The sequence below is a fragment of the Cyprinus carpio genome, chromosome A12, assembly GCF_018340385.1.
Source record: "Cyprinus carpio isolate SPL01 chromosome A12, ASM1834038v1, whole genome shotgun sequence".
Taxonomy (NCBI): domain Eukaryota; kingdom Metazoa; phylum Chordata; class Actinopteri; order Cypriniformes; family Cyprinidae; genus Cyprinus; species Cyprinus carpio.
The window spans coordinates 26,157,919-26,168,874 of record NC_056583.1 but is presented as its reverse complement, the minus strand read 5'-3'; the positions used below and the strand labels follow the sequence as shown (position 1 = coordinate 26,168,874).

At 35.7% G+C, this 10,956-nt stretch overlaps 1 protein-coding gene across 1 annotated transcript; it reads left to right on the top strand.

Moving 5' to 3' along the window:
* The first annotated feature begins 2,221 nt into the window (after positions 1-2,221).
* LOC109072872 (E3 SUMO-protein ligase ZBED1-like) lies at positions 2,222-6,118 on the top strand. The gene is made up of 2 exons (XM_042768212.1): positions 2,222-3,561; positions 3,925-6,118. The coding sequence occupies exons 1-2, from the start codon at positions 2,425-2,427 to the stop codon at positions 4,471-4,473; spliced, it is 1,686 nt and encodes a 561-aa protein (XP_042624146.1). The 5' UTR covers positions 2,222-2,424; the 3' UTR covers positions 4,474-6,118.
* Positions 6,119-10,956: the final 4,838 nt, after the last annotated feature.

The window sequence follows — 10,956 nt, the reverse complement described above, 5'->3', positions numbered from 1 at the left end:
TGTATTTTTGATCAAATAAATGCAGCCTTAGTGAACAGAAGAGACTTCTTTCAAAATCCGGTAGTGTGTTTCATCATATTTAATACTGCAAATTAACTTGTTGGGCCCCAGGTTGGAAGAGTGTTGAATTACGTTGAATTCAAATTCAGCAAATTCCTCTTCCTTTCATTGGATTCAGTTCTTCTTTTCTGAGTTTTGCCCAACCCTGATTATAATACCATGTTTTTGGACGTACATCTAGGGAGGATTGAAACACAATTGTGATATTTTTGAGATGTTTTGAAGCAAACATATGTATTATGTGTAGATCCAGCGTTTGATGCTTCAGTAACAGGGAAAAGATGCAGAAGATGCATCTGCGTCTACATGATATTTGCGAAGGTCTGCAGAAAGATGCGTTTGTGATGGCGCTAAATTACAGTTCGTCAAACGACTCCAGACTATTTAAATGTCAGTTTGCGTGTGTGAATGCATCTCCTGTTGCATCATAAACACTCCTCTTCAGTCTGAAGACACAAACCCTGCTTCTGTTGCTGATGTTGAGCGTGTGACGGTCCGAGAAGCTCCCCGATTCATCCCTAATCTATGACCCTGATAATTCAGATGATTCCAGAAACTCTAATGAATGCTGTGTTTTCTTTTGGAGCTGCTGTTTATTATACAACAGAGCCAGATACACACTCACACACTCACAAAGAGCCCTAAAATAGCACTGACCGCTTTATATTTACGTGCGTGGGGAGAGAGCGGAAGAAGAGCTGAGATTGTAGTCAGTCTGGAGCGATTTTTTTATGCAACAATTTTCCATAAAGCCTATAATTTCTCTAAGAACTGAGCTGAGGCCTCACGCTGGCCTTTGGAAATGATGTCGGCCCAAATTGCACATTATTTTTCCTCGATTAGAGAGACGTTCGTCCCTCTGGAGGAAATGCTTTAACTGTCTGAACGCTGAAGGAGTAAAGATGCTGATGAATAATGAATGGCTTCGTCCTGCAGTGGCTTTCTGAACGAGTCTTTATTCGTTAGCTAATGATTTATGGTCACGCTGGTTAAATATTAACTTCTGCAGTTTCACAATTAGGCTGTGTCATCTCATATATCAATATGACTGTAAAATCATCATGATTATTGTATTATGATTATTATTATTATAAAAAAGTAAACAAAATAAGAAATATATTGAAAAATATTGAAAAAATCAAGTATTTAAGAAAAATATAATTTACAATATAATAAGTATAAGGATGATTCATTAAAATTACACTTTTTGCATTCTAAATTCAGTGCATGTTATTAAAACGAAAAATGTATTTTCATTAATAATTTTTTATCAGAACTAATTCTAGAAATCATTTTCACCATCCAGTCGAGTCCCATCTTACAACTTTTTTATGAAATATCATGTTTTATTATGAAATACATCTTATTATCGAAGACAGATGAGTTATGATAAAGGTTATTATAAAGTAAAACTAAAACCATGAACAATTTTTGTTACTTACAATAAAGCTTTAACTAAAAATACTGTATATATTTATATATACACACACGAAAAACTATGACTTTAATAACTTCAGCTGTTATTTAGTTTAACTTGATGTACTAAAATAGAACTAAAACTCAAATAAAAATGAATAAATAAACTATATAGACATATTTAAAAAAAGTAAATAAATACATAAATAAAAAATGATAAAAACACAACATAATTACTAAAACTTTAACTAAAATTAAAATGAAAACAAAAAAATTATAATATTAATAAAAGTATCTAAAATAATGCTGGTTGTGAGTACATCTTGATTTTAATAAACTGTCTTGTTTTATCTAAACATTCTTAAATCAAGACACATTTTCTGGAGATGCAAAATGACAAGATAAATTATCTAGATATTTGTTCTTGTTTTAAGCAGAAACTCACTTCATTTTGATCACTTAGAATGTCATTTTGCATATAAAAAATAAATGTAACTTGATTTATGAGTGTTTAGATATTTGCTCTGAAAAACAAGACAGAAACAGTGAGGAAAAACATCTTTTTTTTTGTTTCTGTATTAGGGATGGGCATGATTAATCGACGATCGATAATTGATCGTTAAGAATTTCGTCGATCACGTTAATTTGTTATCGATTAATCTAATGCATTTTTTTTAAATCTAATGCATGTTGCGTTGTGTAGCGTAGTATGAGTCTTGAAGCAATTAAATGAATTTCACTGTGTGCCAGCAATTAAACATTTTACCACCAGGGTGCAATATTTGACACCATACTCAGTTATCTGTGATCTTCCGGTTTGATTTCAAAAGAATAATCATGAAGAGGTCACGGCGAAGTGTGGCGTGGGACCATTTTGATTTAAAAAGCGAAATAGTTCACTGCAAACATTGAGATGCCGTGTATAAGTACAACACGGCCACGACTCAAATGATGTACCACTTAAACAAAGTGCATCCGTCTCTGGTTAATGTCGGTGGCGGTGCATCCTGCTCTCGGTCTCAACCTAGCATCAAGTCAGCGTTAGCACGGACTCGGAGCTGTGATGCACAACGAGCAGAGAAAATTACCCAAGGGATCTGCAAGTTCCTTGAGATGGATATTCCGCCCTTAAGTGTTGTTGAGGGCAATGGTTTTCGAGAACTGATACATTTATTGGAACCAGCATATCAAATTCCATCACGACGCACCATAACCAGACTGGTAGAAACTCACTACGAAGAACGAAAGCAGCAGCTGTTAAAAGAATTGAGCAAAGCTGAGAGAGTTGCTCTAACTACAGACTGCTGGACCGCTTTAACAGCTGAGAGCTACATCACCATAACCTGCCACTACATCAGTGATGACTGGCAAATGAACACAGCGGTCCTGCTCACAGAAAGCCTGCCAGGCCGGCATACAGCTGACCACCTCGCTGAGAAAATGAATGGAGCTGTAGACCAGTGGGGACTTAAAGGCCGAGTTATTGCATGCGTTCATGACAACGCGGCCAATATTGTAGCTGCCAACAGTCCCACCAGAGTGCCCTGGATTTCCGTTGCCTGCTTTGCACACACCCTCCAGTTGGCCATAAATGACGGATTTGCACTGTATCTTCATCGGGTAATATCAGCGGCTAGTAAACTCGTTAGCCACTTTAATCACAGCACTACAGCAACCAAAGCGCTGCAAAAGAAACAGGAGCAAATGGGCCTCGCAACTCACCGGCTTACCCAGTCGTGTAAAACACGGTGGAACTCCGTGTGCGAGATGTTTGATCGGCTGGTGGAGCAGCGGTGGGCTGTTGTTGCTGTGCTGTCGGACCGAACCGTGACCAAGCTTCAAGATGCCAGGATCCTGGAGTTGAAGGATGAGTACTGGCAGCTGATGGAGGACACACAGCCCGTGCTGTCAGCACTTAAATGTCCCACCATGGTTATGTCTGCAGAGAAAGACGTCTCCATCTTGAACACTTATCCCGTCACCTTCGGCCTCATCAATATCCACCTCATGCGCAATGAAGGAGACGGGCCCAGACTCATCGAATTCAAGACAAAAGTGCGTTCCTCTCTCATCCAACGAATGAATGTAAGTTATCTTAGTTTACATATACATAATTACATGGATACTTTCCTGTTATCTGCGTGTTACCTTTTTAGAATTAAGCAATAAGCCCCGCGAAGAATAAAACTGTTACTCCATAAAAATATTAATTTTAATATTTATTTTATTCGTAAAATAAACAATAAAAAATATAACGTTATTATAACACATGTATTCGTTTATTCGTTACCTATTTAGATTTAAGCAATAAGCCCCGCCCCGCGAAGAATAAAACTGTTACTCTTACTCCATAAAAATATTAATTTTAATATTAATTTTATTCATAAAATAAACAACAAAAAATACAACGTTTTCTGATTATTGATTCCTCATCATATATTTATACAGATTGAGTCTGGTGAGTTTGTGTCATTCGCCCCCATGATCTCATCAATGCTGGACCCTCGTCACAAACACCTGGGCTTTCTTACACCAACACAGAGACTGGCTGCTAATGTGAAACTGGTTGAACTGGGAGAGGCGGTGGGGACCGATAGGGCGGCTATCCAACAGGCTGGGGGAGTCGAGGCTGCGTTGTCTGACACGGACGAGGGGAGCGCAAACACTGAAGTCGCGACCTCCCAGTCATCTGCTATGGCACAACTCCTTGGGGATCACTATACCACTCAATGCGAGGCTGGCATCGAAACAGAACTTCAGAACTTTCTGAGGGAGACTTCCCCACCCCTGAATTGCACACCTAGAAATTGGTGGAAAGTGAATGGAATAAGGTTTCCTAGGCTGGCCAAGTTAGCGTGGCGGTACCTGTGCATCCCGGCAACGTCAGTCCCCTCAGAGCGGGTGTTTTCGGCGGCTGGACTGACGGTCACCAGGTTGCGGTCGCGTCTGACCTCAGATCATGTCAACATGCTTATATTTCTCAACAAAAATCAGTAAACTGGTGCAGAAGTTGTATGCGAGTTACTAAAGTTAGTTATTTTTCACGAGGCTTTAAGTAGCCTAATTTGTTAAGTAAGCCTAATTGTTAGGAAGCACTTTCTTCTGGCTTGGATAGTTTTGAGTTACATTTTGACAAAACCTGTCAGATCTAAGTATTATTATGTTTTTTGTTTAAGTTATTGTTTAACATGATTCTTTTGTATTATCATTATTTTGGAACAAATGAGGTCTCCGTTTAAGAACGCCGGCTCGCAGCCGCAGGTTCCGCTGCTTCAGAGCACCGCATATGCACGCGCATATATGTTCAGTTTGCCTGAACGTAGCTAGTTTAACGTAGTCTGCCACAAGTTTATCTTGTAATAAAGGTCTCATCGAGGAAAAACACGCTGTATTTTTGTATTCATTTCATCTTTGAATTATAAAAGTTAAATAATTAATTTTATTATAAAAATATTAATGATTAATCGATAGTCGATCGTTAATTCTCCCGACGATCGACTAAGAAAAATTAATCGAATGCCCATCCCTATTCTGTATACTGAGTGATGAATCCGCGTCATATTGGCGGCAGTGCAGGACCTTCTGTGTCTCACTCATTTTGGTTTGTGTCAGACATGCGTAATGGGATATTAAATTACCCAGCATCCTCCGCTCCACCTGGACCCGGGCCATCTGTTCCTGCGCTCTGTATCTTCTGATGCATCGGGTCATGGATGTGTGAGTGAACGCTCTGATAGTCTGCCGAAACCCTGAGCGAGTGTGTTGGACTGTGATTTGTGGCCCGTTTCAGGAGGATTGTAAATAGGACGTGCTGCAGATGAAGGTCCCTGCAGCCGCTGACAGCTTCACGTGTTTATTCTCACGCAGATCTGAAACTAGAAGAAACGAGACGAGCTGCTTTGATAAAAATAAGCATAACTCACCGTTCTTCATCATTCCAGTCAACAAATATCGAGATGGCTTTGTGCAATTATTATGTAGATTTATTTAAAGAAATACATATATAAGCTCAGTGCTTTAATGTTTTTTAAGACAGTCAGTTATAAATACAAGTATTGTAATTCAACAGTTGTGCTGAATAGTAATAATTCATTTAAAAAATGGCAAATATCTGATATATCTTTCGATTGCAGTGTATACTATGCAGTAAGCACTATGCAGTGTGCTAGTATTCCATTCTAAACATGACCTCCAGATCCATGGAAACATTCTGTTTGTTTAATCTGGAGAACCTCTGTGTTTCCTCCACGCAGGTCTCTCCTGACAGAACTCATTTTATGAGTGCACTAAGTAGCTAGCGTGTAAAAGTTTACTGGTCTCTTTACGAGCGCCGCTGATCGTCTCCAGGGCTTTGAACGAATGTCAAACGCGAGCGCTGGCCTCCATCAGGCCTCAGATTGAGTTCCAGAGGCCAAGTCCTGAGAGAAATGAGCTGCAAGAACAGATCCGTCTGGATTTAAAGACGCAGAGGAGTAACTGGAGGCCAGTTTGAGAGCAGACTGCATGCTGAAGTCAGTGGCTTGTGTTTCTGATCAGATGTTTCTGAACCTCGCTTCTCGTATTTTGTTCTCTACAACCTCCGTACAACCCCAGATACTGGCAGAACCCACACAGATAGTCCTGAACACTAACTGAACGAGCCCAAAACCGCAGCATGTTTGTTTTGTTGATTATGTTTTGTTTTGTTGTTTAGTTCAAACGTTTGTAATTGGAAAGATTTTTTAAGGTTTTTGAGTCTCTTCTGCTCAGCAAGGCTGCATTTATTTGATCAAAAATACAGTACAAATTTGGAAATATTATTATAATCTAAAACAGCTGTTTTCTCTGTGGATATATATTAAACTGTAATTTATTTCTGTGATGTGCAGCTGTATTTTCAGCATCATTACTCCAGTCTTCAGTGTCACATGATCTTCAGAAATCATTCTAATATGATGATTTGCTGCTCAAGAAACATTTCTGATTATTATCAATGTTGGAAACAGTCGTGCTGCACAATATTTTTGTGGAAACTGTGAAAAATTTTATTTTTCAGGATTCACAGATGAATAGAAAGTTCAAAAGAACAGCATTTATTTGAATTAATTCAATATGTTTGGTAACATTAAGCATTAAAAATTTCACTTTTGATCAATATAATGCATCCTTACCAAATAAAAGTCTTAATTTCTTTTAAAGAAATCTTACTGATACACACATTTATTAATTTATTTGTTTATGCTTTTTAATAAAATAATGCATTATGTTGATCGTTATGTTTTAAGTTGATCAAAAGTGACAGAAAAGACCATTTTAATGTGTGTGTGTCTCTCTCTCTCTCATTTATATATATTTATATATAATGCATGCATGCAAATATTACAATATTTACATAATACAGTAATGATGGCAAATGAGATGCACTAAGAAATTCTGAAAATAAACACTTATTTCAAGCACTATTTAATACATTATTTTACAAAATAAAAACTGAAAATGCTTATTTTGCATTGACATGGCTGAACCTGCACTAGCGTTAATCAGCCAATACAAGTGGATCTCAAAATGACCAAAATCTTCAGCCTAGTGGATATATCGGTCCATCAGTTACAGTTTGGAAAAAAAACTTGATGTTGTAATGTTTCCATTTAATAGACTCTGGAGCTACACCTCATCAAATTCTGATGTTTTCAGTGATAAATCTGCATCTCAGGTGCCACTAGTTGCAGCATGCAATAGATCAGCCAATCAGGCGTCAGGTATTGTGTGTAGAGTGGCTGTGATTGGAGGATTCTGAAGTGGCTCCGCCCCTCAGAGCTTCTTCAGGACTAATTGTGGTCCACTGAAGCTCTGATATTGTCTTTGCTCTGTAATCTACTGCTGGGAAATTGATTTGTTTGTTGCACGCTGAAGCTGGCTCATGAAAAATGGATAAATGCCATCCTCGTGTAACCATAAAGACAAATAAATGAAGCTCTCTGTGCGTCTAGGGACCTGTGTGCTGCATCTGTCAGTGCTGTGTTGGTGCAGTAATTGCGAGCGCAGGCTCTCTGGCTGCTTTGCGTATCAGTTTGGCCGTCTGTCAGTGCAGCGTTCTGTAATTAACCTCCTGTGACCCGATCGAGAGTCTGTGAGAGCGTTCATTAACCTGTGCTCAGAAGCGACACGCGCTGATGAAGGACGAATGCATGACGACGTGCAGGTTTGCTGATGTGGAGCTCACAGGTTTGTCCGTCCATCATGTGTCCGTTTACCTGAGAACGCAGACAGGAACTGAATGAATTAAATCAAAATGAATTTCTGATTGAAATGCAAACAGCTACTCAGTTCTTATGAGCTTTGAATATCATTTATTTTACAGTATCTCCTCTTCAGATCATCTAATATCAATTACAAATGTGATTTCCACTGTTACACACCAAGAGCATCATGTTCCAGTGCAAGGTTTTTGCAAAGGAGTGACAGGAGATCCGTGGAAAACTTCAGAGAAAAGCAGTATAAAAAAAAAAAAGTAAAAATAAATAAATATATTTGAGTAAAAAAATATATCATAAATATATACATTTGATTAAAATAAATAATTAATTAAAACTATAATTTGTTAAATGTTAATGTTAAAATAACAAATAGTACAAATAAAAAAAATTGATTTAAATAAATAAATTCATAAATGTAATTAAAATAAAAATTAATTTATTTGATCATTTGAATATTTTAATAATGTATTTATAATATATATATATATAATTTAAATAAATAACTAAAAATGTTATTTATAAAAAATAAAAATTGGTAAAAATGAATAAAATGTGATTTAAGAAATTATAAATGTATACTTTTGATTGAAAATATAACTGATTAAAATAAAAAGTAAATTTTTTTTAAATCTATATTTTATTAAAATAACAAACGGTAAAAATAAACAAATAAAATGTGATTTAAATAAATACATTTGATTGAAATCAAAATAATTAATTTGTTTGATCAATTAAATATTTTCAGTATTTCTTTTGATTATTTAAATACTTAAATAAAATCTAATTTAAGTAACTAAATAAAACATCTAACTGTATAGTACTATAGTATGTAAAAATAAAAAAAGTAATGATATATCATAATACAAACTAAATGTTTTCCAAAATAATATTTTACACATATTTATAATATTATTTTTTCACAATATTAATGTGGCTTTTATACATGAAAAAATATAAAGATGCCTTTTAAATTTTAGGTTGGGGTCCCTCACAATAAATTGAAAACCGCTTTTCTAGCATCAGTTTCTGTGTATATTTATATCCGACTTTACATCTGCATAAAGTATCCAGTGTTATTAAATATGCACAGGTGAGTGTGAAGGGTTAAATTGTTAGAGAAAGCAGTTATGGTCATTCCAGCCCTTGAAGGTGAATTTATTTCTGCAGCTGATTAAAACAGAGCGACTGGAGGAGTCTGAACAGCAGATATCAGGAGCAGAGGCGTCTCTTCCTCCTTCAGATAACTGATTAGCAAACGCTGGTCATGTGTCCCGTTCAAAGAGACCTGTGAGCTTTGATCTTCACACACACACACAGGTGCCATAGCAACCAGGAGGGCTTCGCCGTGGCAACGGGAGGCTGTTGATGCTGAATGATTCTTCAGTTAGGTTGTGTTTTTTTTTGTTTTTTTTATAGATTTTTTTTGTTGGAGGAGGTGATGTTGTATTTTGTGTATTTTTTTGATGCTGTATTTTGGCTTGCCTTTAATGTAAATATATGAAAAAATATTTCCATCAAGATCTGATCCAGTAAAACCACCAGAAAACCCTGGCACTGGGAGTGTGCACAGGCAAGTGTCATCAGAAAACATAATAAATCCAGTATGTGGATCAATGATGTGACAAAGTATCCTTGTTCTATCACAACACACTATCACACAATTACTTTATTCAAAAATACATTAAACATTAATTCATACATATGATGACTTGAATATAGTATGATGAGAATGTTTTTAATTCCTGGATTAAATATTACTTCATTTTTATGATAAGGCAAAGGTTGTAAAAGGTTGTGCTGCTACTATCCAAAAAAAAAAATATATATTATATATTTTTTTTTTTCATGGCGATTATTACAGATCAAGTAGGACTGATGACCAATATTTTGAACCGATATATATGTCTTGCTGTAAAAATTTAAATTATGTGTCAAAATTAAGAATAACAAGGGCTCTGACAAAAACTTTATTTCAGTGCTTTTAAATTATTTTATGGGGAAATTGGTTTTGAACATGACTGATACCATAAAAATGTTTAATATCGCGCCGATAATTAGCCAGCCCCTAATAAGTATATATATATATATATATATATATATATATATATATATATATTGGTATATATAATATGTGTGTGTGTGTGTGTGTGTGTGTGTGTGTGTGTGTATATATATATATATATATATATATATATATATATATATATATATATATATATATATAATTTAATTATTGATATTAATGATCCATGATATTTGTTAAAAATTATTATTTAAATAAATAACAAAAAATGTTTTTATTAAAATTGATATTTGTTAAAAAATATTATTTAAATAAATTTTAAAAATATTAATTTGTTTTGTATTTATGTAATGTATTTTTTTAAATATTTTTTTTTTTTTAGTACAGTACTTATTTGTTAAAAAATAGTAAAAAAGAACAAGTCATCTTATATTTTACAGATATTTTTGTACTTTTGCAAAGTAAAAGTCATCTTATATTTTATTTTGTATTTTTCTTTTTATTTGGGGTTTTATTCTGAATTATTTGCTGTTTGTTATTTTCAGAATTATTCTCTCTTTCTCTCTCTCTATATATACTGTATATGTTATGCGGGGTGTTTTTGTGTTCTTCTGAAGTCAGATGCTCAGAGGTCAGTAATGAATCATATTAATCACTGCACACTGCATCTGAGAGCTTGTTTCAGGCCAGCTTTGACTATTATTAGTGGCTCATGCATTAACTGGACTCAGCAGTTTCCCTGCTGCAGTCTCATTACATTTACAGGCCGCAGAGAGCGCCGGGAACACAAAAAATTAATTGGAGGTGTTGCGATGGTTGGGACGGGTGGATAAATCAGCCCGCGGGACGACAGTTTTATGTGCCAAAGCAGGAAAGGAGGGCTTTCACTTTAATAGGACAAGATAAAAACGTTGGGATACTTAATTTTCTCCTCTGACTGTAGCTCTTCAGTCTGCGTGTGATGGCTGATGTTAATTCTGTTCTCTCCTGCCGCACACATACGGATGTTTCATGGCCAGAATCACTCATTTTCAGCCGGTTTGCCTCTCTGTGTTTTCTCTGTGTCTCTCTCGGCTTGTAAATTTGGATAAAAGAGGCTCTGTGTGGAGAGATAATTCACTGAGACAGGTCTGAGGCACCTATAAAAGTGTCCCGTACGCTTCACTTGAGTGTAATAAAGCCTCTCAATCTCAGGATGGAATATAAGAGTTCACGTGTCTA

What these genes read in the sequence shown, in the direction of transcription:
- LOC109072872 (XM_042768212.1), top strand. Translation starts at nt 2,425, where the DNA reads ATGATGTACCACTTAAACAAAGTGCATCCGTCTCTGGTTAATGTCGGT. An exon ending in CTCTCATCCAACGAATGAAT is followed by an intron (nt 3,562 to 3,924) that starts GTAAGTTATCTT and finishes ATATTTATACAG; the next exon opens with ATTGAGTCTGGTGAGTTTGT.